Source organism: Penicillium daleae (assembly GCF_028827525.1).
Source record: "Penicillium daleae strain IBT 16125 chromosome Unknown utg000007l_segment0_segment0, whole genome shotgun sequence".
NCBI classification, from domain to species: domain Eukaryota; kingdom Fungi; phylum Ascomycota; class Eurotiomycetes; order Eurotiales; family Aspergillaceae; genus Penicillium; species Penicillium daleae.
In genome coordinates, this window is record NW_026623155.1 from 3,116,721 (window position 1) to 3,144,538 (window position 27,818).

The 27,818-nt window shown below is 52.4% G+C and overlaps 11 protein-coding genes across 11 annotated transcripts; 5 read left to right on the forward strand and 6 right to left on the reverse strand.

Moving 5' to 3' along the window:
* Nucleotides 1-2,134: 2,134 nt before the first annotated feature.
* Nucleotides 2,135-3,622, reverse strand: N7458_008302 (type I HSP40 co-chaperone YDJ1; the record flags this gene model as incomplete). The annotated part of the gene is made up of 4 exons (XM_056911684.1): nucleotides 2,135-2,451; nucleotides 2,526-3,344; nucleotides 3,442-3,511; nucleotides 3,587-3,622. The coding sequence occupies 4 exons, from the start codon at nucleotides 3,620-3,622 to the stop codon at nucleotides 2,135-2,137; spliced, it is 1,242 nt and encodes a 413-aa protein (XP_056764510.1).
* A 1,311-nt stretch (nucleotides 3,623-4,933) lies between these two features.
* N7458_008303 (cytosine deaminase) lies at nucleotides 4,934-5,585 on the forward strand (the record flags this gene model as incomplete). Its single annotated transcript, XM_056911685.1, has 3 exons — nucleotides 4,934-5,092; nucleotides 5,162-5,427; nucleotides 5,564-5,585. 3 exons carry the CDS (start codon nucleotides 4,934-4,936, stop codon nucleotides 5,583-5,585), a joined length of 447 nt encoding a protein of 148 aa, XP_056764511.1.
* A 197-nt stretch (nucleotides 5,586-5,782) lies between these two features.
* N7458_008304 (uroporphyrinogen decarboxylase HEM12) lies at nucleotides 5,783-7,075 on the reverse strand (the record flags this gene model as incomplete). The annotated part of the gene is made up of 4 exons (XM_056911686.1): nucleotides 5,783-5,853; nucleotides 5,909-6,832; nucleotides 6,929-6,970; nucleotides 7,021-7,075. 4 exons carry the CDS (start codon nucleotides 7,073-7,075, stop codon nucleotides 5,783-5,785), a joined length of 1,092 nt encoding a protein of 363 aa, XP_056764512.1.
* A 1,882-nt stretch (nucleotides 7,076-8,957) lies between these two features.
* N7458_008305 (uncharacterized protein) lies at nucleotides 8,958-10,278 on the forward strand (the record flags this gene model as incomplete). The annotated part of the gene is made up of 2 exons (XM_056911687.1): nucleotides 8,958-9,652; nucleotides 9,711-10,278. The coding sequence occupies 2 exons, from the start codon at nucleotides 8,958-8,960 to the stop codon at nucleotides 10,276-10,278; spliced, it is 1,263 nt and encodes a 420-aa protein (XP_056764513.1).
* A 460-nt stretch (nucleotides 10,279-10,738) lies between these two features.
* On the reverse strand, nucleotides 10,739-11,725 carry N7458_008306 (zinc-binding alcohol dehydrogenase family protein; the record flags this gene model as incomplete). Its single annotated transcript, XM_056911688.1, has 1 exon — nucleotides 10,739-11,725. One exon carries the CDS (start codon nucleotides 11,723-11,725, stop codon nucleotides 10,739-10,741), a length of 987 nt encoding a protein of 328 aa, XP_056764514.1.
* An 809-nt stretch (nucleotides 11,726-12,534) lies between these two features.
* tif32 (putative eukaryotic translation initiation factor 3 subunit EifCa) lies at nucleotides 12,535-15,893 on the reverse strand (the record flags this gene model as incomplete). The annotated part of the gene is given in 4 exon segments (XM_056911689.1): nucleotides 12,535-13,096; nucleotides 13,158-15,446; nucleotides 15,460-15,758; nucleotides 15,852-15,893. 4 exon segments carry the CDS (start codon nucleotides 15,891-15,893, stop codon nucleotides 12,535-12,537), a joined length of 3,192 nt encoding a protein of 1,063 aa, XP_056764515.1.
* A 1,085-nt stretch (nucleotides 15,894-16,978) lies between these two features.
* N7458_008308 (guanine nucleotide-binding protein subunit gamma) lies at nucleotides 16,979-17,414 on the forward strand (the record flags this gene model as incomplete). Its single annotated transcript, XM_056911690.1, has 3 exons — nucleotides 16,979-17,130; nucleotides 17,233-17,290; nucleotides 17,352-17,414. The coding sequence occupies 3 exons, from the start codon at nucleotides 16,979-16,981 to the stop codon at nucleotides 17,412-17,414; spliced, it is 273 nt and encodes a 90-aa protein (XP_056764516.1).
* A 1,073-nt stretch (nucleotides 17,415-18,487) lies between these two features.
* On the forward strand, nucleotides 18,488-19,275 carry N7458_008309 (Rdx family protein; the record flags this gene model as incomplete). The annotated part of the gene is made up of 3 exons (XM_056911691.1): nucleotides 18,488-18,652; nucleotides 18,828-19,008; nucleotides 19,103-19,275. 3 exons carry the CDS (start codon nucleotides 18,488-18,490, stop codon nucleotides 19,273-19,275), a joined length of 519 nt encoding a protein of 172 aa, XP_056764517.1.
* Nucleotides 19,276-19,458: 183 nt separating this feature from the next.
* On the reverse strand, nucleotides 19,459-19,754 carry N7458_008310 (uncharacterized protein; the record flags this gene model as incomplete). The annotated part of the gene is made up of 2 exons (XM_056911692.1): nucleotides 19,459-19,574; nucleotides 19,646-19,754. The coding sequence occupies 2 exons, from the start codon at nucleotides 19,752-19,754 to the stop codon at nucleotides 19,459-19,461; spliced, it is 225 nt and encodes a 74-aa protein (XP_056764518.1).
* Nucleotides 19,755-20,897: 1,143 nt separating this feature from the next.
* On the forward strand, nucleotides 20,898-21,870 carry N7458_008311 (biliverdin-producing heme oxygenase; the record flags this gene model as incomplete). The annotated part of the gene is made up of 2 exons (XM_056911693.1): nucleotides 20,898-20,941; nucleotides 21,093-21,870. 2 exons carry the CDS (start codon nucleotides 20,898-20,900, stop codon nucleotides 21,868-21,870), a joined length of 822 nt encoding a protein of 273 aa, XP_056764519.1.
* A 1,020-nt stretch (nucleotides 21,871-22,890) lies between these two features.
* pdeB (3',5'-cyclic-nucleotide phosphodiesterase PDE2) lies at nucleotides 22,891-25,992 on the reverse strand (the record flags this gene model as incomplete). The annotated part of the gene is made up of 3 exons (XM_056911694.1): nucleotides 22,891-25,496; nucleotides 25,547-25,729; nucleotides 25,812-25,992. The coding sequence occupies 3 exons, from the start codon at nucleotides 25,990-25,992 to the stop codon at nucleotides 22,891-22,893; spliced, it is 2,970 nt and encodes a 989-aa protein (XP_056764520.1).
* Between the last annotated feature and the right edge of the window lie 1,826 nt (nucleotides 25,993-27,818).

The window sequence follows — 27,818 nt, forward strand, 5'->3', positions numbered from 1 at the left end:
ATACAGTGGAATATCTAATGCCATGTGTTCTACGTCTTGCTGTTGGGCACGTCTTCGGTATGCTTCTAAGTACTTGTGGCAATATATTTGAATGGGCTGGTGGCCTGCGTTTATGAAACTGACATCGTGGGCCACGAGGTTGATGTAAGGGATTCCTCGTGATACGACATCATAATCTACTACAAATAAATGCCGTATAAATGCTTATGTCTCGTTACTCTGTGGAGTATCACTTGCGACTGGGCGTCATTTCTTCCCGTCCCTTGCACGGTTATATATATCTGCATAGCGCTCGTCAACCACGTAGCACTACCTCATTGGATATAAGGCTTCCATTAAACCATCCATTTGGGATACGCCTTCGCATTTCTATTCAGACATTGGCCAGATTTTCAATAAAAGTGCGCTCCCTTGTAAATTTCAATTGATCCTGCCGGTGACAGACTCATCCATCTCTATTGGCAATGGACCCCTTCGGCAATATACCATTCGAGTCCAGCTGAGTCTCACTGGACCTATGATTGCTAAGAGTACACACCGAAATCCCTAGCAGTACAAATATCTAACTGTATGTGATATAGTATCGCATGTTCAATAGCGCCCAAGGACCTCTGATAGACGGACCTGGATACTCTAGAGTGCACCATGTCCACACGAGCCTGACATGTATACTGCGCCTTAAGGTTACCACACGAGGAGGGGGGGGTGTATTCTAGCAAACATTCCATCACTTACTTCGTCCCCTCCGCTTGACTCATGCTTGTCCAGCCTATATCGTATTTAAATAATTGACCAAGGACGGAGAGCAAATTTACCGGCACAATCACTAAATTAGCTAAAACAACAGCAATAAGATAAAAAGACCCGGCACAAGGTCGGTTCCTTCATCAAAAACGTGGATACACGATTTCATTCAATAGCGACAAGTCGCCATACCTCAATGTGAAGATGTCCAGCTAGTTCTTACTTACCATTTCTGAGGAACCCGGGGGCTATTCGCAATCCATATCGCACTTAGAGCGGGGACCTCGAGGACAGCTAACAGTGGAAAACCCCCTTTAAAGACTCCCTCCTAGGCTGCCTGTGTTGCTCTCCCCTTCCATGCTACTCGAAAACACTTTCATTATAGGATCACACCCTAAAAGAACAGGGCCGAGATTTTGGTCTTGCGAGAAAGAACACACTTATGACCATTCACTGGCCGAACCCTGTCTGGTTTCTACGATCAACTTGAACTGATCTCAGCAAGACCAGGCTAATGAAAACAACGTTGGTGGTATCTCCAGGGTATATAGGACAACCCACACGCAACCCATGAGGATATAGGATCAATCACGGGCACCTACATTAAATTACGAAACACAGCTACGAGGACCAATTTACTCATCCAAAACCACGAATTATGCTGTAAATAATGCATTAAACCAAAAATAACGCAATGTCTATTCCGAGTCGTCATCAGTGCATGCTAGGAAGAAAAGAGAAGGAGGAAAAGCACATCAAAGGGAAAAAAAAACATCCATGGCCACTCCACAATGTCCCCCGAGCCGACCATGGGACGCCGACGAAAGCAAAGGCCGCTCATTCCTCATGTCTCAACGCAAATCTCCTGATCTGTGACCGTGGTATCATCCAAATCCGTTTTGGCAGGACCGTCATGAGCCGCGACCAAAGCCATGATGTCTTCCGCTCCACACCCCCCGCCGACATCCGAAAGAAACTCGAAGTTGGACAAAGGAAAGAGAAAAGAAACAGGAAATGGCAGTCGTCTCATGGCCTGCTGGGATGAATAACGAGGTTTCGAGATTGAAAGTAGGAAATACACGACGGTGCGAAGCAAAAGGGAATTGGTCTTCAAATTTCTTCACAGCGAACGCCGTTGCAAATCAGAAAATATGAGTCGGCGCGGGGGATGGATGTCCCATCCACATCATGAGGGGGTACGAAAGAAAAAGAAAAGAATCACGGCTCCGGACGCATCTCTACCTCATCGGTTCTAGGACGGAGAGGGACGGCCGGTGCCCCTTCACATGGTATCATAAGCGAAGTTTCGTCAAGTCGGCCCAAGTATTTGGGCTTTTGATTTTCAGCCTCCCCGAATATTCACACGAGCGTGGTAGCGTAGTCCCCGCGTTTACTGCGAGGCGCACTGTACGCGCTCAGCACCGGGGGGAACGTCATCATCGTCCTCGTCCATGGCGGAACCGGCACCGTGGGCGCGGGCCTGGGAGTTCTCGTTGGTGTCAATGTCCTCGAGCTCAAAGTCCTCGACCATGGCGTCAGCCGGGGGCTGGTTCTGCTGCGCACGAGGGGGCAGAACCTGCTCGAGCAGTTCGAGGTTCTGCAGCTGACCCTTCTCGGGGAACTTGACATCGAACTTGATGTAGAGGTTGCCGAAGTCGTGGTGACGGAACGAGGGCATACCCTGGCCGGGGATGACCTTAATAGCATCTAATAGCGGATGACAGTTAGTACGAGTCAAATGCGGGATCCAAGACGCGGGAAAGGGAAGAAGAAAAACGTACCAGGAACGATAACCTCGCCAGGGGCGATGTTCACGGTCAACCACCGCTCGTCAAGGTGCTCAATGTGAATGGTGCCGCCGGCAAGAGCGGTCAAGAGGTCGATCTCGGCCTGGTAGAACAGGTCGTCGTTCTTGCGCTGGAAGCGGGCGTGGGGCTTCTGCTCAATCTCAAAGACAACATCGCCAGGCATGACACCGGGCATCTGGTCACCCTCACCACGGAACTCAATCTTGTGGCCATCGCGCACACCCTTGTCGACGTGGACGTGCAGCACCTTGCGCTCCACAACGGTCTTCTTGCCGTTACACTTCTTGCAGCGGTCCTTCTCGCGGATGATTTCACCCTCGCCATTGCAGTCGGGGCAGACAGTCTGGAAGCGCTGGATCATGGGACCCATCTGGCGCATCATGGTCTTCATACCGCTGCCATTGCAGCCTGTGCACTCCTTGACGGCGCCGTCCTTGCCACCACGGCCCTCACAGCCAGAACAGATGACAGACTTCTGCAGGGCCAGCTTGGACACCTTACCGCGGTAGATATCCTCCAAGTTGACCTTGTGCACATGGTGGATGGTACGGGCCTTCTTGGGGCCGGTATCGCGCATGCCACCGCCGAACATGCCGCCGAACGCACCACCGCCGCCAAAGAACTGCGAGAACAGGTCCTCGGCGTTCATACCGCCAGCACCGCCACCACCTTCCAGACCCTCCTCACCATATTGGTCGTAGATTTGACGCTTCTGGGGGTCGGAAAGAATCTCGTAGGCGTGCGACAACTCCTTGAACTTCTCCGCAGCCTCGGGGTTGTTCTTGTTCTTGTCTGTATGGGAGCAAAAGCGTTCCGCGTTAGCCAGGATGGTTCCGGGTCATGATAGATGGTAGATGGGAGGGCTAATGGTCCTAGGGCAGTCACGTACCAGGGTGGAACTTCAAGGCACCCTTCTTGTAGGCGCTCTTCAGCTGGGTTTCAGTAGCCGAGGGATCAACCTAAAATGAGATAAAAGAAGCGATCGGTCAGTTTCTATGCGCATCGGAGGCAAGGTCGCTGAGGGTTAAACATACTCCCAGGCACTCGTAGTACTTGGTGTCCTTGACCATAGTGTCGGACAAAAGAATGTGGAGGAGGGGAAGAGATGAGGAAAGGAATCACTGGCACTTCAGAGCGACAGGAGAAGAAGGCGACGCCCGGAGAATCAAAGAAACCAGGAATGAAAGGAGGGGGGAGGGGGAATGGGATGGAGATAGAAGGAAGACGAATCTCTTTTTTGGATAAGAGAATCGAGACTGGAGAAGAATAGGGAGCCCGATGGCTGAGTAACTTTTTTTCCAGGTACTGTACGGGGCCGGTAATTCGACCAAAATAGATTACCAGGGCCCAACTCGGCAGTACAGGATGCGTTCGCTAAGTAGAACCCAGGATATGAACCAACCTCAACCGGGATCACTTGTGTTTCGATCCCTTCTATTCTAGACTGAGAATACAGGCTTTTTCTATTTTTCGACAACAATCTCGTCCTCGTCCGCCTGCTTTCTGGCGGCTTCTTCCACGCGGTGCTGTGGAAGCTGATTTGGCCCGAGCGCCGGTTCGACGGGATTCTGCGGACTTCGATGGCTTTCGCTGGAATTCGCCGCGCTTCCAGGGTCTGCTGGTAATTGAATTTCGCCACGTATTGTAACATGGTCAATCGGTAACCAGTATCAAAGGATAAAGTACTGCCGAGGAAGAGGCAAAAATTAACAGATCCTCCAATAACTACTCCGTACTCTCTGTCCTTCATGCTAACTGAGACTGCGAAAACCCGAAAGTTTCACGGTGATTACTCATACCCAATGGGCTGTGGCAACTGGTGCAGGATCTGATATAGTCCCAAGGTTTCAGTGGAGGGGGGGGGCGAATGTTGATTCTGGGATACACTGTATGGGCGATACCGTAACCCAATATACACAAGATCAATCAAACAAGACATCATCTCAGAGAAGGAGATAGTTCACATGTCTCAGATACAAGACAAGATGTAACAACAATCCAGTCCTGATGTATCCGTGATTTGGTCTCCGTGCTCAGTCATCGTCCTATATATGGACTGCCCAACTCTCTAGTTCGTATACTACAGTAAGTACAGTACTGGACTGTCCACTGATGAGGCTGAAGGGCTACACCCGCCACACCTTCCTCAGCCACATCGCTTATCGATAAGCCGAGGGGAAAAGTTCTGCGAGCTCCACTTTTTGGACTCTCGCGTCAAATCGTCATCGGTCCTCTCCGAAAGGTAGCTGGAACTGTAGTTAGATAAGCCCGTGGAGTGATCCTTTCCCCGCCCCTAGTGTCAGCATTTCCTCCTCCGACTCTTCTACCCAACGCACCCACCTCAATTGCTACCAATTGCTACCAATTGCTATAGAATCACCATGGAGCAGGACCCAGGTTTCATCGCGGCCGTGGAGGAGGCGAAGCAGGGTGCTGCTGAGGGCGGCGTCCCCATTGGCGCGTGCTTGGTCTCGAAGGATGGTAAGATTCTAGGTCGTGGCCACAACATGCGCGTGCAAAAGGGTAGCCCCGTCCTGCATGTAAGTATACCCTGTCGAATAGTGATTTCCTGTCCAGGAACTATGGAGACGAGCTAACAGCATATTTAGGCGGAGATGTCCGCTCTCGAGAACTCCGGCCGCCTGCCTGCCTCGGCTTACGAGGGTGCCACCATGTACACCACCCTGTCCCCTTGTGACATGTGCACCGGTGCCTGTATCCTATACAAGATCAAGCGGGTCGTTGTTGGCGAGAACAAGAGCTTCATGGGCGGGGAGGAGCTCCTGCTCAACCGCGGCAAGGAAGTCGTTGTAGTGGACAACCAAGAGTGCAAGGACTTGATGGCCAAGTTTATGAAGGAGAAGCCAGAGCTTTGGTAAGTCATGTTAATTTCTGTTTACGATTCGGTTCAATCGAGGGGCCGTAGAGCTTGTCTTGGCTTATTAGAGGCCAAAAGTCCCAATGTGGATCATATGGAAGAAGCTTTGCTAATCGAAGTGTGTGCCGCATAGGAACGAGGATATTGCCGTCTAAAGATCATATAAGTTGATTTAAATATTTCGGACCAGTTGCGATCCGGAGGTCTCCAATATAGGCCGCATCAATTCATATCTATATATTCCATCACCTGGCGCAGGGCCGTTTTAATGTGTCGTGAAACTTTTCTAGGCCTCTCGCCTAGGAGGAAGGGTAGAGAAGCCCCGATTCAATTAAACGAGAAGGTAGACATCCTATTTCGTCAGACGGTGAACTTCCTCAAAGAAAAATTTGAGGTGCTCCGGGTCCACAAAGGGGGTGACCCCTATTAGAAGTATTAGTATCTCGGCGCCTGTTTCTAAGAATCCTGCCACACATACCGTGTCCGAGGTTGCAGATCCAGCCCTGCTTGCCCTTCTGGAATCCCTCAACCATCTTCTCCACGGTAGCAGTGATGGCAGGGCGGCCACCATAGAGCATACCGGGATCAGCATTGCCCTGAATAACCGCCCGGCCGTTGGCAATGCGGAAGGCCTCGGCAGGGTCATGCAGCCAGTCCAGACCGACAACATTGTACCCAGACTCGCACAAGTCGTCAAGCGCGTACCACGCACCCTTGGCAAAGACGGTCATCGGAACAGGCTCCAAGCCCATCTCCTTCAGCCGCTTGGGCAGGTTGGCCGAGATGTGACGCAGGTAAGGCAGGGAGAATGAGGCAAACGAAGCGGGCGACAGCTCACCGGCCCAAGAGTCAAACACTTGCACAAGCTGTGCGCCGGCCGCAACCTGGAGTGCCAGGTACTCCACACAGATCTCAGCAATCTTCTGCAGTAGTGCTTGTGACTCGGCCGGGTACTTGTAGACCCAAGTCTTTGACTGAACGAACATCTTGCTACCTCCACCCTCAACCATGTAGCACAGCAATGTCCAAGGCGCACCGCAGAATCCGATAAGCGGCACGCGGCCCTTCAACTTGAAGCGGGTGAGCGAAATCGCCTTATAGACGTAGTCAAGCTCCGACTTTACGTCCACCTTCTTGGCCATCACCTTCTCGTACTGTCCGTCCGTCGGGGACTGTAGAGGCTCGGGGAAGTGCGGGCCCTTCTTATCCAGCATTTCCACCACCATGCCCATGGCCTGGGGGATGACCAGGATATCAGAGAAGATAATGGCAGCATCGATCAGGCCCTCATAGCGGTCAATCGGCTGGATAGTCAAGGTCGAGGCGATTTCTGGCGAGCGGCAGCATTCGAAGAAGTCTCGGCCACCTTTTGCTTCATGGTACTCGGGAAGGTAGCGACCGGCTGGATATAATGAGAGAAGCGCAGGGTAATTAGATTGTCTGGTCCAATTGCACGGGGATGGGAGCTAAAAGACATAGAACGCGGGGATGAGCTCACCCTGTCGCATAACCCAGATCGGCGGACGCTCCACCTTCTCACCTACGATTGTCAGCGGTCATGTAGGGACTTGCAATTGATAGGGAATATACTCCGGGCAGCCCTTAGCAGCAAGTCGTTCTTCAGTGGCTCAAATTGTTCCTGCATGATGGGCGGTTATGATTGTGGGAGAGGAGGGGAGGTGGTAGAATCGGAATGCCGGGCAGCCGAGGATAGGATTTCGCTGCTGAGGCGGGGAGGAGGGGCGGCTTGGCTGGATGTATTGGGCGCTCCGCTGAAGGTTATTATTCGAAAAGCGAGATCACGAGCCGGGTATTTTTCTAGATGAAATTGAAATCACGTTGTTGTTATAATTGACAAAACAATACCCGAATGCGAGATGGGTTGGGTTATCTGGAGGGCAAAAAAATGTTACTTTTCTCTCCGTAGAAAAAGAAAACGACAAGGACGTGATTCGAACACGCGCGGCCGAAGCCATTCGCTTAGCAGGCGAACCCCTTCACCACTCGGGCACCTTGCCTCTTCGTGACATAATACACCCGCAAGGTGAATCATACTAAGTCCATCTGAGGCCGATAGTGACGAACCGGCCATTCTGGCAGTCCATTGTTTACGTACCAAAAGCATGATATTATTATGTACCCTGTCATTATGTTGAACATGTTGTCCTTATTATCTCTTGGAGTACTCTCTCAATCCTAACGGTAGCTACGTCGCACTTCTAGTGCCCTCGGCGATGACCACCCTCGAGCAGCGCTTAATCTTCAGATTCTTGTCATAAAGTTTGTCATACCAGCACACCCTACTCCATACCCGAGCGCTCAATAACAGTAGGGCCCCAGTGACCCGCTGCCTGATTGTACTGTATATGAGAAGGGCCAAAAACGAAAATATATCTTCAAAAAAGAATTCGACAAGGACGTGATTCGAACACGCGCGGCCGAAGCCATCCGCTTAGCAGGCGAACCCCTTCACCACTCGGGCACCTTGCCTTATTAAGCGCTTTGCCGAATCTTTGGATATACATCCTCCGTTGTAAATGCCCGAATACGATACCTTAAACCCTGTTCAGGGACCAATAGATGATTGGGTTGATCTACTCACCACTACTGTAGGTATTGGGCTATATTTCCCAGAACCAATTGTATTTAAACTCATGTTTTCTCTCTGGCTCCAAGAGTCCAAGGTACCGCCGACACAGCAGTTACATACGAAATAATATACGAGGCTATCCGTAGAGGTCCAGGGTTAGCAACGCTACGGGACTGCGCGCGGTCATAAACGCGGTAACAAGGTTAATTACAATAATTGTGCTTATTACAGTGACGTTCCATTAATTTTTAACCCCCAGTCCACACCGCCTAGTACACTCCCTACCGCCTACTGTATCCGCTTAGCTAGAAAACAGCCCGGATTGAGCATACCGCTATGAGGCCGCAACTTTCCGCAAATAATTTGCGTACAGATAGTCCTATAGACACATAACTCCCTCATATTATTTAGCTTTCTATCCATCTCTACGGAAATCAATTTCTTGGACTCTTAGTGGAAGCTTTTTGTAAGGCAGAATATTATATAATAATGAAGTGGGGCCCGGGGGTTAAATATTAATGGAACCTGACTGTAATTAGGTATACGATGTTTCGTGTTGGTACCACTGTCCGCGGCTCTGCTCTCGTCTTGGTCTACGGGCGTACGATTATCTTTCAGCACACTCACGAACGATGCACAACAAGCTTGTGTCGGTCCCTTTGAGTTCGCTTCCTGGATTATTGACTTTCCGTTCAACGGGGTATATTCATTCTCTCTCATATTCCCTCCTTACATGAGTTATGCCGCGATAGACGGCTTGAAGATACCACTGCGTCCCACACTTAGTCGTTGCGGAAGACCATCAACACTGCGTGTTCATGGTCTCTTTCTTTCGTTTCGCGCTCCCTTGGCTTGGAATATCTTTCCTCGAACACCTTGATCCGTATACACTCTCTACTCCAGCAAGAAACTGACCACACTGTCCCTGCCCGCCACAATGCCGCCCCTCCCACCATCTCCCCTGAACCTCTCTCACCGCCGCCCCTCGGACACGGACGACTCACCAATCTCTCCCGGGACAAGAGGAGTCAATGGCTTTGCTCTTCATAGCCCTCTTACACCTCTTACACCTCGCTTGTCTGCCCCGCCATCTCCCATCACCTCCCGTCGGGGCACAACCGTCATGAACGGGACTCACCGAGAGTCCGTCGATTTCTCCGCCGAAGCCAACGGCGCTGGTTTAGGGAACCTTGCCGATGAACTGGCCGACGCGTGGGAGCAGGAGGAAGAAGGTTACGACTATGCATCTGGGCAAGAAATGGGGGCCGCAGGGTCTCAGCAGCTGGACCATAGTGATGAAGAGGATGGGTACATAGAATCCGCTCACGATATGCGCGCCCTGTCTTCAACGGTGGACTCACCAGATCGCAGGAATCGACTCCATGCCACTCAGCTTCGGCAGCACCGGCGACAAGAATCCCACTATGATGGATCGGATTATGGGAATGACTCGGATCTCGATGAGGCCGCGGATATCCCCCCCGCCCTAGAGATGCAATTGGCCGACATTGAGAGCCTGGCGCGCCGAGGCATTGAGAACAATGGAAGCGAGAGCGATAATGTCATTCAACGAACGGTGGAGGCACTCCGAGATCTTGGTGGACAGAGTGGCATTGAAAATAGCGCCATGCGGTAAGTGCCTCTAGCAGGATGCTTCGTGCTCAGTAAAGATCTAACCATTCATTGATAGACTGATCACCGCCCATTCCTCCATCACATCCCACCTCACTCACCAAACACGCACTCTTCAATCTTTAATTCACCCACTACTCTTCTCGCCATTCCCCCTCCTTTCCGAAGACGCCATCGACTCCCTCATGCCCCTCATCGATGAAGGCCTCCTGCCAAACCTCCCATATCCATTCCCCGAGGCGCCCCGCAGAGGCTCTCGACCCTCAACTCCCTCGCTGCAAAACATCCACAACCCCCTTGTCTCTCTGCAAGCTCTTGTCACACAGACTGCCGACATTACCGCCTCCCTCCGCAGCCTCGGCGACACCCTCTATGAGTCTCGCCAATTAACATCCACGGCATCTCGACGCCTCCGATCTGCGCGTGAACTTGTTGCGGACCTCCGGCGCGAGGAAGAAAGCCTCGAGGAAGGTTCGCGATGGATTGAGCGCGGCGAGTGGGACCGTCGGCTTAAAGCTCGCGAGGCAGGTCAGGAGTGCAGAGACGTCGTCAGCGGTTTTGAAACTGTCTGCGGCGAGTGGCGCGAGAAATTATTCGGGGCTGGCGCCGAAGTGGCCGCTGCGTAGCCCTTACCATGACATTTATTCCAATTCTTTCCAAGGTTCCCTCTTGGAAGGTTATCATCACCTTCCGATATGCACCTTGGCTCCCTTGTGCTTTGCTTGGGTCTCTTTTCTTGTCAGATATCCCTTGATTCCATGACTCTCTTCTTTGTGTTTACACTGGTCCTGTGATATATTCCCATGTCACCCAGGTGGTGTTTTTTGTTCATATCACATTCCCCCTACAGTGAAGCTTAGATTGCTATATCCCTACCATATACACTTTTAGAGATAGCTCTAAAGCCTAAAGCTTATGAAATATCATATACTCTTCTTTTAAAAATCCCTGATTTCTTCGTTTCGCTCCCAAATGTACTGGCACTACTAGATCTTGGTCAACCAACAAGCAAATGTCTAACAGCTTTAGTGAACAAACCATCCTAGTTCGCTAGAACAACGACCTTCTTTGCCGAAACACCCTTCTTCAGAATATCATATCCAAATTGAATCCCTCCAACCCTCTGGTCTCGACAACAAGCGGCTCAGGAGCCACAATATACATACCCTCCTCCAACGCCTGTGGCAAGAACTGCTGCCATATATGCAGAATATCATCATGGCTAGCTCCAAACAACATCTTCGCCCTCACTCCCTCAGGCACAACAACCCCCTGCAACGGAGTCGTCGTGATAACAAAGATGTCCCCCTTCGCACGCCGAGCTATCTCCAAAACAGGCCCGACAGAGTCGTTCGACCCAGCAGCCTGAAAGATACCCACACAAGGAGCGTCGCCATTGTCCAACGCGGAGATAACATCTTCCACCACAGACTCACTAGTATAATCAAAGACCATACTCGCACCAACCTTCTTCACATACTCAAAATTCGTCTTCGACACCGTCGTAAGAACCTCCAACCCGGCCGCACGAGCTAATTGAATCGCATTCCCACCAACAGAAGACGCACCGCCCCAAATAACCACACTTTTACCTGCACTTCCACGAATAAAATCAACCCTCGGCCCCGGCAGCGCCAAAGTCTTGCTGTTGAACAGCGCATGAGCCGCTGTAGTAAAGCCCAGCGGGAAAACGCTCGCCTCGGCGAAACTCATTCCCTCCGGTATAGCACAGGTCATAGCCACATCCACGATGACGTACTCCTGGAACCCGCCCATAGCTACCCCCCTCGTTGCGCCCTGTGCAAAGGCCAGCACACGATCGTGAATCTGGAAGCGGGTGCTGACTTCGCTGCCAATGGCTTCGATCGTGCCGGCGATATCTTCGCCCAGGATTACGGGGTACTTGACAAAGGGGAGGGAATTGTCTTGTAAGATATGGTCGGCTGGGTTTATAGCCCAGGCGTGTGGTTTGACGAGGATTTGGGTTGGGGTTAAGTCGGTTTGATAGGGAGTTGGTCGGATGGAGAGGGGGACGCCGACTTGGTCTTGCCATGCTGCGTGGTTTTTGGGCATGTTGGGCGGTTGGAAGGGAGAGTGGATAGATTTGCTGGTGGTTTTTGAACGAAGGATGTGTTTTGTGCTGGTTTGAGGAAGTGGGATTCAGGAATGGAGACTTTTATATAGCCTTCTATCTGGTGTACAAGATGACTTTGTTGTGCTGGTAACTCGGATTGCGTTCTCTCCGGGTATTAACGAGTATAAACTATACAAGAGAACTATGCATCCAAGGGGCGTGTATTACCGAAACGCACAATCATCAGACATTCATCTCATTCGATGCTTTGAACGTATTGGGTCTTGTGAAGGAGGTCAAGATACATTAGGGCTGGAGGCTAAGTCCGTTAAACCCGCCTGGCAACGTTGGACCGCTAAACTCCGTCGATGGGACAATACTGAACTACGAGGGGGAAAGAATTGTCCTAAACCAGGTCTTGACTCATCTAAAGCTGATCTCATTCACTGAAATCCCAAGTCCAATTCGGGACAAAAAAGGCTCCGGAACAGGGCATAATATTTGGCATCACGGATGACCAATATCAACCCATCCAGAGAAACACAAGAAGGTGGGGAAATTAGAAACATGAAACACGCAAGAAAGCCACACACACACATCAAAGGAGGGACGGCGGACCGTAATGGGCCACCGTAGAGAGAGCGGCAAGGAGTCCTGGCCGATGATACAGGGTCATTGCAAGATGGGTCATGAAAAAAGAAACATGCGCCGGATAGAAAAAAGAAAGCTTTCCGAGTCACTTTTTTGGTTCGCTCCCTATAGGTTTAGGTGAAAAGAAGAAATCATAGAGATCCACCCGTGCATCAGCTTAAGACTGCTGCTGCTTCCAGCGGGGCACCCACTTGCCACCGCTGGGCTTGGACTCCTCGGGCTTTGCAGCAGGGGGAGCCTCGGGGGTGGCAGCTGAGGGATCACGCAGGTGACGGGGGACGAAACGGTCGGTACGCTCAGTACGCTCGGGGCGCTCAAAGCGGTCATTACGTTCGGGACGCTCGAAACGGTCAGAGCGCTCGCTGGGGCCGTTCTCACGAGCTGGCGGGGCGGAGCCAGAGGAGGCAGCGCCACGCAGGTGAGGGGGCACATAGCCGCCCTTGCGGAGAGGCGCGGACTCCTCCCGAGCAGGGGCAGGGGCAGGGGCGGGCACAGACTCGGCGGCATCACCGCTGGCCTCCTTGGCAGCCAACCGGTCTCTCCAGCCACCACCACCACCACCAGCAGCAGCAGCAGGACGAGAAGCGAGACTGAGACGGGGTGCAGTACGTTCGGTAGAGGGCTCGGGGACGTAGGCACCACCTGTCTTGCGGGCATTGCGTCGGGCCTCGGCCTCTTCCTCGCGCTGCTTCTGCTTTTGAGCAATTTCGTCGAGTTTGCTATAGGTCAATGTTAGTCTGCTTTGAACATAAGACGAAACGGGGGTGGTGATGAACTAACGCTCGCTCTTCCTCGCGCTTGGCCTTCTCCTCGGCCAAAGCACGACGGCGCTCCTCCTCGCGGGCCACACGCTCCTCTTCCTCGCGAGCGGCACGCTCTTCCTCCTCCTTGCGAAGGCGCTCCTCCTCCTCGCGCTCCTGCTTCTCGCGGCGACGGCGCTCCTGCACCTCCTTGACACGCTGCTTCTTCTTGGCCTCGAACTCCCGCTCGGCAGCCTTGCGCCGCTTCTCGAACTCCTCGTGGCGCTTCTCGGACAGCTCCTTGCGGAAGCTGGAGAACTGGGGCACGAGACGACCCAGACGGTGCTTGAGGATGACGGCCTCGGCGTGCTTCTGCTTGGCCTCCGTGAGAGTCTCGGCCTTCTGGGCCTCGTAGAGCTCCAAGTCGTGCTTCTTCTGGGCCTCGTAATCGGCGGGGACGTGCTTAGCTTCCTCGCGACGGAAGGCACGCTCCAAGTGGTCAATACGCTTGGCGGTGGTGCGCACACGGTCGTTAAGCTCGTTCTTCTCCTTCTCAAGGTGGGCCAGCTTGATGGCACGGAGACGGTTGGCATCCAGCTCCTCGGTATCGAACTCGCTAATGTCAAGACCCTTGACACCGGTCTTGAGCTCCTCAAGTTGCTTCTTGAGCTCCTCAGCACGAATGCGGTCCTGCTCGTCCTTGACACGCTTAAGCTCACGCTCGCGTTGCTCGTCGGCAAGACGCTGCTTCTCAGCCTCCTGGAGCTGCTGAGTGCGGATACGCTTGCGAGTCTCCTCCTCCCGCTGCTTGCGGTTGAGGGCATCGGTAGCAGCCTCCTTCTTCTTGTCGATGACGACGCGACGAGCCAGAGTCTCCTCGTGCTCCTGAGCGGCACCAGCCAAAGCACGGGCCTGAGCGGTCTGCTTGGCCTGCAGGCGAGCCTCATTGTAGGAGGGGTCCACGTACATGCAAGTAACGTGGAGAGTCTTGGCCAGGCGGGCGAGCTGGAAGCGAGCAATCTCGGCGGGAGTGTGCTGGAGACGCTGGACAGAGCCAAACTCGCTCTCGGCAGAGCCAGCAGCGCTACCAGCGTGCATGGCCTTGGACGAAGAGAAGACATCCGAGTCGAAGGTCAGAACACCGGAGATGTGATCCACACGGATGGCAAGGTCACCCTTCTTGCAGCCGTTCATAATGAACTTCTCAATCATGGCGGGGGTGATCTGGAAGGGGTCGGGGAACTGGGCAAGCTCGTAGACGAACTTGAGCTCGACGGACTCGTAGACCTGGGACAGCTGCTGGAACAGGCGGGTCAGGATGACCTGCTGCAGAGGCACAACGTACTTCTCCATCTCGGGGTCGGCACCGATCTTCTTCAGGATAGGAGTGATCTTCTTGCAGATGGAGAGCGGGTGGAAGTCGACCTCGAGAATGTTGTACAGATCACGGATCTCGGGGCGAACACGCTTGAGCAGGCCCTTGTTGAGAGCATCACGGAACAGGACCTGGCGGGAAGGAGGCTGGGCCATACCCAACAAGTTAGTCAGGCGGGTGTTCTTGTTCTTGCGGGCCTCATCAACGTCGACCAGAGCACCGCGGGAGCGAGTGGTGCTGATCACGGGAATAGACAGAGCGGAAAGAAGGACAAAGGAAGCGGCCTTGGTCATGTCGGCCTCGGTGACGGAGGGGTTCTCCTTCTTGGTGCTCTGGCCGGTAGCCAGGGCGATGGTGGAGAGACGCAGGAGGTTGTAGTACCGGTTCCAGGCCGCAGCGTGGAAGAGGTAGTTCTCACTGACGAGGAAGATGCGAGCCAGCTTCTCGTAGTAGTTGGCCATCATAACGTTCTTGGCCGGGCGCTTGCTCAGGTTCAACAGGGTGTGGATGTCCTCGATGCTGCGGAAAGCCTCCTGCCACAGCTCCAGCTCCACGGCAACGTTCAGCTGCTGGAAGCGGGTGTCCAGGTGGCGCTGCAGGGTATCAGGGTCGCTCAGGTTGATGGCGTGCATCTGGGTCGAGTACTTGGCGGCATTCTGGACGTGGTTACGGAGCAGCTCGCAGAGACGGCGGAACTCGGTCTTGCGAGTGTACTTGAGACAGAACTGGAAGGCCTGCAGAGCGGTGGCCTGGTACATAATCTCAAGACGGGCATTGTTCTTCAGGATCTCGAGGACGGTACGGTAAGTCTCCCACAGGAACTTGAGCCAGGGAGTGACAACGGCGCGATCGGTGCGGTCCCGGGACTGCTCACCGGAGACGGTGGCCAGCAGGATGGTCTCGGGAGTCTCGATAGCCTCCAGGTCCTCGACGTTGGTGGAAGAGGGGGGCGGACTCAAGGGAGGACTGGATCTCGTCGGCCTTGGCCTGGGCCTCGGTGACCTTCTGCTCGGCGAGCTCGATGAATTTCTTGAGGACGACTTCGATGGTGCCGACGTTGGTGTTCTGAGCGATGTTCTTGTACTGGTACAGACCATCCTTGGCCGACTTTCCCTTACGCAGGTCGACACACAGTTCAACGAAGAGAAGCATCACCGGCTCGAGCGAAGCGATCGGGCTGCTGCGGGTCCGCTTGGAGGTGACATGTTCGTGGAGGACGGTCAGGGCAGCGGGCGCCTGACCGACGGCGATAAGTTCCTGGGCCCTCTGTAGAAATGACCGTAACTGTCAGTAATCTAGTCCTCCCAGTACCTTTTTTTCTTTGATGTTTTAGATGATTGTTGATGATCTTGAACGTACCTTGAGGACATTCTCAGGCTTGATGTGAGGTGGTGGTGGCATGTTGGGCGACGTAGCCCTTCGGGGCGATGGATATTGGAGGATTCAAAAAAAGTCGAAAAGGGGGAGCAACAAGTGCAGGCGTAACACACACAGGCAGTGGTCCAAGACCGACGTTGAAAATGCTGCCACGCGAAGTCCCTTGGCCTGGAGGGGGAGAAGTGCCTGTTGTGCGCGAGCCAGCGAAATTTGCCCGGCGTTCCCACTTCGGGCTAAGCGATGGGGCAGTCACGTGTGAGTTTTCTGCCTGAGGCTGGCAGACGAGACAAAGCTGGCGAGTTGGTCGAGGAAGAGCGTACTGTATGTAATCATTGTAATGATGTATCCAGATTACGATCATACCATAGTGCTTACAGAGCCAGGATCTCGGGACCCATGATTCTGGTAAGTAGTACTTTTTACTATCAGGCCTGATGTCAGCTAGTCGATATTGCAAGTTACCTGTAGGAAGAATAATATGACGGTTCAGCTGAGTACGTCCGATTCACATCTGGGCGATCATCCTTTCAGATGGGTCAGATTTGCACCTCGACTCGGGTGCCTCGGCGGGCGGAACCTAGTGTCACTATTGACGAGTTGCGTGTATGAGAGATGTAATGCTGGCGGGAGAGACTTGTATGGATATACGTCTATTACCTGCAGCGTACCAGATTACGTACCGCCCCATAGCGAAAGACCCACGGACCACCCCGTAATCTCTGTCATCCCCCTGTATTGTGTCCCCGTACCATACCCCCCCAAAACCAAGTAACAAACCAGCCAAACGGGCCAAACAGCCAACGGGGAAAATCCCTCTCCAATAATCCCTTCCACCCCCCCCCCCAACCCAAACCCATCATCAACGTCCCTTCCTTTGAACCTGCCGCTCTCTTTCTCTCGTTTTTTGGTTCTGTGTTTGTCGAGTCGACTCACTTCAACGAAGTGCGCGCGAAGCTCCAAGTCCTCAACCCCTTCTTGGAAACCGCAATCCGGCCGATCCCCCCTGTTGTCCACACAACAGCCACCTCCCCGGCCACCCCCCTTTCCTGGTCGCGCGCCTCTATCCACACACACAGATTCACACATACCTCGACTCGCCAACCGTCACCATGCCCTCCTACGAACTTCGCTCCGGGGGTGATGTTAAGAACAAGAAGCAGAGTGTTGCCGACCTCAAGTATCGCCGATTGACTGAGCTCAATGCCCGTCTGAAGGAGGATCTCGACCGTCCACGGGTCAAGGTGTCCGAAGCGGCTCTCTCGTGAGTTTGGCCCCCTCTCGAAGTGGTGACTCTATCCATCACTACAACTGCCACCACCACCCAAAATGGGACCCAAGCTGACCCGGAATTTCTTCCCGACAGGCTCATCAACTATTGCAACAACACTCGCGATTTCATGGTGCCCTCCGTATGGGGACAAGTATGCGACCGTTCCCGAATAAGCGTATGCACGCAAATCCCGCTAACTCAATTCGTCCCAGGTCGATAAGCGGGAGGACCCCTATGCTCCCCAGCAGCAGGGTGGCTGCTGCACCGTCATGTAATGGCCCTCATGACGAACCATTTCTCTCGATCGCCACGACACGATTTCTTTTATTTCCCTCACATCTAATTCTTCCGGATATTTTGACTCCTCCTCCCACCCACCCCCCTGATGATCGTCTTCGACCCCCTCCCGATAACCTCCCTCCCTTTGGGAGACGAACCACCACGCCGATCGCTCACCTGCCGGGCGCGGACAAGCGAAAAAGACATGCGCCCGAAGAAATCGTCTGCTGGCTCTGCACGAAACCACTTCCTACGCCTTAATCGGGATCACGCGAGTAGATTGATCGTCACTAGGCCCAATCCACATCTCTCCCCGGATGGTAGCTCCAGTAGATCATACCGGACGATATGATCGACCTTGCTACCTTGTCTCTTCTATTGTTTCGTCCTGAATTTTTTTTTTCAATTTCTTTGTGGTCTACTTCTACTTCTACCTCTACTTCTTCTTTCTTTCTGCTATAGCACCATTCCCCCCCTTTGTCGTCCCTGTGTGTTTTGAAGCCAAATTTCCTTTGTTCTCCTGGGTTCCTCCAAAAGCCTCTCTGCGTCGCACGAGAGTTGGGTTGCCATTCGTGTATCATAGATTCGATTTGCATCCAATGGCCAAATACAATAACCGATATAATTCCAACTGTATGGTCTCGTCGTTCGCTTGTCTGGCCCAAAACCCCCTCTGACCTGGTAGTGTGTTTCAGCCTCACGCCACTGGCAGAGCCCCTACGCGTCCCCGGGAAGATGCAGATAGACCATGTAGGCCCCGTACTGAAATTCCTGGTGATTAGTTATTATAGACGAATACTGCCGAATCAGGTAACACCCCCCGCTGACATCATCCCACTAACGGCCGCCAAACTCAACCTTCCTTTAGAACCGACGTCCTTGGCTATCAACAACAGCATCAGAGCCAATTCGAACTCGAAATCCTTCGGGCTTGGCAGAACTCTCGATCCAACTTAATCCTCTTCGGCATATAACGTAATTCCACCACCAGGATATCATAACGTTTTGGAGTTATCGATCTTGGGACTTTCTCCCGTCTCCTGGATCTAGACTCACCATGACTGAGCCAATGGCCCCGATCGAGGACAGTCTCGCATCAGCAGTGGCAGCGTCTTCTTCTTCTACAGCTCCTCTGCCCTCGAATGTTGAGACTAGCGCCCTCGAGCGTGTCCATCTACCCCGCATCGCGATCAAATTCTGTACTCAATGCCGATGGATGCTGCGCGCTGCGTATGTATGTATCTTTTTCTTGTCTGTTTTTCTTGCGTCTCTTATATCATCTCCCTCTTTCCAATCCCTGTTTCCCAAAGCTTCATTCCCTTTCTGCATGGACATTTATGAGACTCCGTTTATCCCATCGTTGCAGTCGTACATATAACTCGACTAAATGCTAACGCAATCCTATTCAGTTCGCCCAAGAACTCCTCTCCACATTTAGCACAGACTTGGGCGAAGTTGCCCTCGTCCCTGTGACCGGTGGTATCTTCACAGTGACAATCTGGCATGCGACAGGATCGACTACCTCGGAGGGAAAAGTCACGACGCAAGAGACTCTTCTTTGGGATCGGAAGCGAGACGGCGGGTTTCCCGGTATGCACACGAGAGACGAAAATTCTCCCTTCCATTACTTTCTTTCTTCCATCTCTTTCCAATTTCTTTCTGCTTTCCTTGATTAATTTGGTAGCTGATCGAGATACACATGCAGAGGTCAAAGCTCTCAAGTCTCTTGTGCGAAACATCATTGCTCCCAATCGGGACTTGGGCCATACGGATCGGGCTCTGAAGAAAGAAGAGGAGAAGAGGAAGGAAGAGAAGGCTCAAGGGGAGCAAAAGAAAGAGTGCGAGGATTGTTCTTAGGATCTTGGGCCAGAATAGCACTCTGAGATGACTACTGTTTAATGAAATTGAAAGACACGAGAAAGTGTAAAGATATTGAGCACCTTCATTTATCTGGCTCTAATATTGTACACGATATTCATACAATTATATTTATTCTCACCCGGTTCTCCCGGTTGACAAGCCCTGATTTAGAAGGACTATTTAAGGAAGATTATCCTCCGAACCCTCGTTGTATCCATTGTCTGTCTGGGGCTTTGCGTGACGAGTGCGCTCATTGATGATGTTGGAGCGGTCGATAGCCTCCTTTTCATCGTTGGCTATACCAGGTTGATCAATTAGCGGATATTCACATATTACAGGGAAGGGAGATTTGGAACTCGTGACGAACCAAGCTGCTGATCAGAGTCAGCCATGCCCTCATCAACGGGATCCTCGACGTCTTGGATGTCGTCCTGGACGGGGATGCCCTGGTCCTTCGTAACGTAGTCGTCGGCCATGGTGATAGAATAGTAGTTCCTTAGAGATATTGGAGAATGGAAATTCAGCAAAGTGTAGTAGTTATTGTCTTCGCAATGATGCTTGATGAATATGTACAGATTCCTCCAGAAAGATGCTCCTACTTATACCTCAATCCCCATCAACTCCTCCATCCTTAAACGCCATACCAATTCATCCCATCATCTACCCAGACAAACACGATCGACAAGAAACAAGTTCCTCAGATTCACAAAATCCGATCTAGCTTGCAAACCTTATCGAGAAAAGGGGTTGATCTTCGATCTAGCCGGGGTCCATTAAGATCGGAAGAGTCGTGTCTCATTGTTCGTCATTGCTCTATGTATCCACCCCCTGGTTACGTGACACTGACGACAAAAGAGCCTCCAGCTCCTTGGATAGCAAGTTTGAATCAAGCAGGGTCTAGATTGTTGCTTCTTGCTTCTGTGCTGGTATAGCAGCTCCTTTGTGATGAATTTGGGGAACTTGGAATTGATTTTCTGACGCTTCGAGAATGTGATGCCGCAAGGGGAAGGGCATAGCTAGTTCGTAGTTACTGCACTGTGGAAAACTAGTTAGAGTGCACTAGCGCTTAGTGAGAGAAGTAATAAGAAATCATTGGATGTCATTAATCAAAGAACAGGCTCAAAAACCAGTTTTTCGTCCGCCTGGCCCGTTCCGTCTCTTGCGCTCTCCTCGTTTCAACCGAGTTCCCCCCGACCGTTCATGCGACAAGAGATCGGATTAGAATAATGGAAACTACCTGTGTATACTAAGTTTAAAATTAAACTACAAACTTTACTTCGTGAATAACATCAAATCCACCATAGGATTCCTTCTACAAAGAACAAAGACCACAAGCCCTTTTACTTCCTCATCTCCACAAGTGTGGCGCACCCGCTAACCTCCGAGAGCCAAGACTCTCCCCAAAAAAATCTCCGCTGAACAAAGTGGCGCATCGCTTCAACCGTTAACCAGGAATTTTAATATCATGGTGCATCAACTTCTTTTCTTCTTCTTCATCCTACCGTACACTCACGCCGAGATATCAGATATCATCCTAAACCGAGGACAGGGAGTACATTCACACATGCAGGGCTATAGTTCCCCCGACAGTTCCTTCCAACGCGGCGCCACATCCCGCCATGACAACTGGTGATCTACTCGCAAAGTTACGCGCAACCATCAAGTACGTCCAGAGCCCCGTATTCCAATCACTTCATCATATCACCTTTTCCAAGCAACCCAGCAACCTATTTTATATCAACATGAACAACCACATCCCCTTTACTTCTCTCGCTCAAAAAAAAGAAGAAACCTTTCTAACCACAGAAAAACAGGGACCCACATACATTAATCCACAAACTAAATCTCTCCCGCATCCCACTCTGTCTACCACCAAAAACAGAGAGTCCATCTCTCTACCTACTAGGCCTATCACGATATGCAGAGATCTTCTACAGCATCGAAGCATCATGGCTCTCAATAATCGGTGACCCGGTGGACTGGATCTCCCAAGACACCACTACCACTACTAAAGAAAATAACCCCTCTGCACCGCTAAACGCGACTCGCATCCAGAACATGCTGCGAATGCTCTACACGCCCGAGCTACCACGCACAAAGGCACTGGAAGATGATCTGCGTTTCTTGTCCGCGCTATGTCCACCTGATACTCCTGAAACCAACGTCCTACTCCAATCACTCAAAGACCGGGATACCGGACAACGAATCGGGCAAGAAATTCGCCAACGCATCCAGGATAAACCGCATATTCTAGTCGCATACGTGTGGATCCTGTATTCAGCTCTGCTATACGGGGGCCGGGATATCCGCGCTCTTCTTCTCAAAGCGGGTCCTGAATTTTGGGGGTTATCAGATGCGGAGATTAGTTCTTGTCGGAGGGCATCTTGTCCTGGGCTGTCTTTTTGGCATGTTGATGATGGTGGTGGAGAGGTTAAGGCTAGGTTGCGTGCTCGACTGGCTGATGTGGAGCGGGTATTGAGTGCTCAGGAACAGCAGGATATCTTGGATGAGGCGGGGCGGGTGTTTGGGCTGTTGGAGATGCTGACGAGGAGTTTGGATGAGGATGTGGAACTTTTAAATGCGAGTGTGTGAATCGGTGGTATCATCCATGTGTATATGATTCCCTATTTCTTGTACATACTTCACCCTTCCTAAACTCTAGGGTGTCATCCATCTGGGTAATCTGGGCTTTAATCAATATTCGCAGTGAAGATTAACGTCTCTCGAGTCGTCCCAGGTGATTGCTAGACTGGTTTTACACAAAGTAGTACATGAAAGTTTGACATCAAAAATTCAATATATATCTTGAAGAATATAATTCGTAAACGAGGCTTGCAAGCCTCCCGTCCACGAAGATGGAAAAGGCACAAAGTCCGACCCAAATGAGTCCAAAATGAAAAAAAAAAACCATAACAAATAAAGAAAGAGTAAAAAGAGGGATGGAATCAACGCCACCAGCCCCCTGATCCAAGTTCTAAGATGGCCGGCCCAAAATCCATATCAAATGCAGCATCCAAGAGCACAACGCATGTGGAACTAGAAAAGATAAACACACAGAAAAGACAAGTGGAGAAACGTCCAACATATATCCATGATCGTCATAAGAGATGCAGAAGCGGGTGCAAAACTCGATGCAATACGAGGCGGATAAAATCAGGCTCTTGAAGAAGAATAGGAACCAAAAGTCACCAGTGCCAGAGCTTGGTTCGCACATACGTACTACACCTAGTCATCTGAAGCATAACCTAGCTCAGTCTGAGCCTCTTCAAGAGGGTTGAAGTGGAACCAGGATGAGCGCAGAAGACGGTCTCTGGTTCTTGTAAAGCACGACCAAATCGTTGTTATAGCTTTTGCAAGGGGCCTCAATTATATCGCTCCAATGGGATATTCTCGAAATCACCGGATCAACAAAATCCAAACCCAAAGGCAGATAAAGTATTGGCAAGGAAGAAGGCAAGAAGATTAGATCGTGAAAAATCATGCAGCAGCGTCGACCCTTCGACGTTCATCACAACAATGACAAAAAGAGAATGCACCGTTCGTGACACCATGATCGCATAATACAGCCACCTAACCGGCGAAAAACACACCAACAGAGGAGAGACACGTCAATCAAGATTCACCATGAACTTCCTGCTGGTGGTGGTTACGCCGTTTCCAAAATGCAAGCCGCAGCCGACTACGTCGCTTAGGGAGACGCTGGAAGACACTGTTGTGAGAGTCCTCGGGAGATCCCTGTGGACTTTCATTCTTGATACTTTCACCAGTCGTGGTGGACTGCTGGGTCGGGCTGCGTGTACCGTTCAGGGCGGCATGAGAGAAGTCATGGTGATGTCCATCCTCATGACCAACGTCTTTGGTGAAGCTGAGACTTCGGCTGTAGTTGCTCTCCTGATCTCCGAGATGGGAAGCATATGATGTGCTAGGTCGCGTACTGCTGTCATCAGGAGCCCCAAGATCGCTCTGGGGAGCGCTTTCATCCGAGACACGTTTCTCATCCCCGCTGTCCACCTGCAGAAAACTGGTAGCGTTGGTTGCAGGCGAGATCGGGGTCATGTTGTTGCTGTAGGTGCTAACACTCTGGGTACGAGTGCAGCTGTTGCGGTTGGAACTTGACGGGCCCGAGGTTCGGACGGATGAGCTGTGGTGCGCATGGTGACGTGTCGATCCGGGTTGCTGGCCTTGACGAGAGCTACTCGGTCGTTCGTTGGCTGCTAGATCGTTTGTATAATCGCGTTTTTCGGTGTTTGCCGATGCGTTGTTGCTGTTTGTAGTCGAGTTCGCATATAAGGCAGCAGCCAAGACGGCCGGGTCTCCAGAAGGGCGTGTAGTGTTATCAGTAATGGGATTTTGATATTGGGTTGCACTCGATCCCCGTGCTGATTGTGGCGCCGCCGGGATGGAGAAATATGAGAGATCGGGCACAGCGCTGGACGATTTTCGAGAGGATGTCACATCCGGCGCGATGGGAGTTCCAGTGATCTCAATTTGCGGACCTGCAGTGTCTGGGGACACCACGGGCTCGATGTTGTTCTCGTTGTAGCCGCGAGGCTGTGATTCCGTGCGATCTGATGATACAGGTGAATCGGGATCATCTGGAGCAAACTCTTGATCGGCAGGAGCAGCCCTGGGTGTACTCTCGCTGGACTCGACAGCCGGAACGGCGGGGCTATGAGAGCGAGGCGAGACCGCAATCTCCGCCCGTTCTTGAACGTGTAGGCCTTGTTTGTACAGTTCGTGGTTGGCATGTTGCTGCCACTGAGCCTGATTGCGACGGATATGGTCGCCCATGAATTGCAACTGTGGCAAGAGGTCGGATATACCTTCAAAGAGGGGAAGGGCGAAGATGGACATGAACCCGATCTGACTCGTAGCCAGCTTATAGATATTGCCCAGCTCCGGTGGTCCGCCGAAGAGCGCAGTCTCCATACCGACTTCTTTCTCCATCTCACCTTGGTTGGCGAATTCCTCTTGCAGGATCTGTGTCCATTTCTCTGCAACCGTCCACGGTCGCGCCACGTTACTGATATCGGCGCCCTTGATCAAAAGACCGCACACAAGGGTTTTGTACATCTCGATATCCTGGGGTTTCCAGCCATCGACCGACTTGTTGTTCGCGTAGAACTTCTCTTGCAGTGTCCCCATCCGTTCCATAAACTTCTGATGCACACCCATGTCGGTTGCCAGAATAGAGCTGATGAGTAGCTTCCGGAGTTGCTTGTCCTTGAACGCAGCGGGCCAGTGGCGGCGAAGGATTTGGGAGAAAGCTGCACAGTGGAAGGCTTCGAGAACGGAGTTATCATTGTACAGCTGTGCCAAAGGAGCGTTCAGCTTCACCAGGAAAAAGTTGTTGACTCCAGGATGGCCGACGTCATGACCAATCGCCGAGATCAGAAGAGTGAGTGCGTCAAAGGGAGTAATAAGAGAGGCGACGGGAGATTTCGTAACGGGCTTCTGGCCAATCGGTTCGTATGGTGGGAGAGCACCGATATGAAGCAAGAAACAAAACACAGATTGCAAGACGTCGATGGCATGGCGGAAGTTATGATAGAGGACGAAAGAGTTGTAAGCCGCCCGGCAGGCGAGAAGGAAGGTTTGCAATTCCCCGGGAGTCAGCCGCCAATGTTCCAGCCCGGGTAGACTGAAAGCATGCGTGATCATCTGGCAGGCACCAAAAACCAACTCGTCTTCAGAGAAATCGTGGGCAGAGAAATTCCAGCTTCCGACCTGCTCCTTGATCAAAGCTTGGCGTTCGGGGTTCACATGCAGATCGCGTTCCTGGAACTCCTCGATGATTTCCTCGGGGTTGCAAATGCCTTTCATGAGTTTTGACACCATGGCCTCTCTCAAATACGAATACGGCTCTTCTTCATGGACACCCACCCACGACAGCTTGCGCAGTTTCTTCCGTGCGAGGAAGCGAGACATCTCCTTCTGGGCATTTCGGCGCGCCCGGTACGCATGGACCACCAGCCCCTGGATGCGGGATTGATCGAGTGGAGTAAGCAAGACATCCATCGCGCCCGCATCGAGGCATCGAGCGATCTGCTTGTGCTCCAGGGTGACTGGACTTTTCATTTGCGGTTCGCTGGTAGGGTCTGTCGTGGCGCCGATGGGCGCATCCGAACCAGCGGTGCGCAGGAGGGCGATGGGAACGACAAGACTGGGACCATCTTGCACTTGAATATCCGTAGACACACCAGAGAGGAGCGACAACCCTGGCGCTTCGTCGGAATGTGAGGAGAAGGTGAAAGTACGCTGAACCGACCCGGGAGATGGGGGGCGGTATCTCCCCACGAGACGCGACCGGCTTTCCGTCGGGCCAGATTAGATTCGTCAGTGCGAAAATCAATGCCACAGAAAGCGAATATCGGGGCACATTCGCTGCTGGAGTGGTCGCTGAGCTCGGCCAGCTTGGTCGCAAAGGATAATCCGGTGTGACAGAGGTAGACTGAGGGATGGGGGGAACGGTTAGCATTGGACAGATCTTTCGGGATACGATGGAATCGCGCAACTCTGGGTCAAGAACCTACTCTTCTTACACACGTCCAGCAGTTGCTCTACATCGAATTGTAGAGCGTCTGGCTCATCGGGGGATGCCAAGGAACCGACAGAGGACAGTGTCGACGTAGCGACCGAATTCCGGCGCACCCACCGTTCCGAACGGACGCGGTCGTCGACGTAGACGCCTATACATTCCACGGGGTCGCCCATCCTGTCACTCTCAGGGGGGTTAGGCGGTCGCTCTGATTCAGGCTCTGCCGCCAGAATCACAGGGCTGCACCCAAGAGTATAGAAGAGAAAAGGAAAACGAGGCGATCGGATCTGCCCTGCTTCGCATATGGTTTTCCAATGACCGGAGATGTGGCGTCGGGGGCGTAGAGGAGGGTCAAGCAGCAGACGGTTGGCGAATCTGAAGGGGGATTGAGACAATTAAGATGAAAGGCGGAAAGGTCGATATCCAGAGAGAAGGGAGAAGTGAGTCGTAGGGGATGGCCGTTTCGGGAGGGGATCAAAGAAGTGAGTAGGGGAAAAAAGAGACGATAATGAGCGGCGAGTCGGAGATGGAAGCGAACCCGAATCAACGGCGCAAAAAAAGATGCAGGAGAATATGGGAGCGAAGGAACGACGAAAGGCCGGCCACAACCCCTAACGGACAGAATCAAACAATGCAGTTGTTTCCCTGCAGGCAGCCCGAGTCGCGTTGTGGACTGGGACGATCCGAGACAAGTGCAGTGGGCTCTATCACACTGGGAGGGCGTGGTTCGCGCGCCGCCCGACCGGTGATTCTATTGAGACGACGAGGATTTTCAAGGTCGATATCCGGCACGTGAGAGGGGAAGGGGGGGCGGGGGTGTTTTTATACGGTAGGAGAGATGACAGGTAGGAAGAAAAGAGACGTTGCTTTTCGGCAGGCCGGTCGGGATTCCAGGAGGGAGTGTGATCAGGGCGACATGGTCGAGGGGGGCGAGCGGAAGCAGGAGGCGTCGAGGATGGAGATGGAGATTGGGATAAGGAAAAGGAAAGAGAGCGAGAAAGAGAGAGAGAGAGAGAGAGAGAAGGGGAATAGAAAGTCAGAAGTGGAGGCAGGGAGGAAGGAGGGGGGGGGGGGAGAGTAAAGGTTGAGTAGAGGAGTGTAGTGTCGAGCCGAGTTGAGAGAGTCGTAGTCGGAGGAGTAGTAAAGAGGAGTCGAGTACACGGGGAAGGGGCTTCTTTCCTCCTTCCAGAAGGCCGGAGAGGAAGGAAGGAAGAGGGGGGGCGAGGGCGGGACGGGATGATCGCCTCTGCACGATGACTGGACTCGTCCCTCCCTCTCTCTCGCTCGCTCTCTTCTCTGACCAGTACAGTTGCACTCGATTGTCCGATCTCGTGACTCGACTTGCACTCTACCAGTTGAAAATCTTCGATCTTTTCATTTTGATCTACTTTCCACCACCAAACAACCCCCCCCCCCCCCCGGGGGCATCTTTTTCTGTCCAATTTCCTGCAGAGCCTCGATCCCACCAGTGGACCATGACGCCTCGCTCTCATTTGCACGGAGGACTGGTTTTTTTTTTTCTAGAAGGCCCACGGTCTTAGGTAAGCGCACTGAAAGTTCCATGGCGCCCCCCCTGCGGATTCACAACCAGCGACGTTGGGCTATCTGATTGGCTCCATCTGCAGGATCCCGTCGAGGCTCCGGAGAGTCCGCCGGGCAAAAGCACCAAAGAAATAATGCAATCCAATTGCTGCACAGACCGGCAGTGGGACACTCGACTGACGAGAGATGAATGCTTTGGGGGCGGTTTTGGTTCTGCCTGGACACTGTTTTACAACCTCCCCCCCGGGGGACCACACACAGTGACACACGCACACACACACACACACACACTAGTGACTGCTTTCTTCGGCTGGATCCTCGCTTCCAGAATCTCTTATCCTCTGGGCTTGGCTGCTTGACTGTCTGCGATGATCTCATCGACTGGATGCGTTGCTTTTTTTTGGCCTGCCTGTAATGCCGAGACCCTGCTGAGCTGCTCCGCTGAGCAGAAACGCCACCG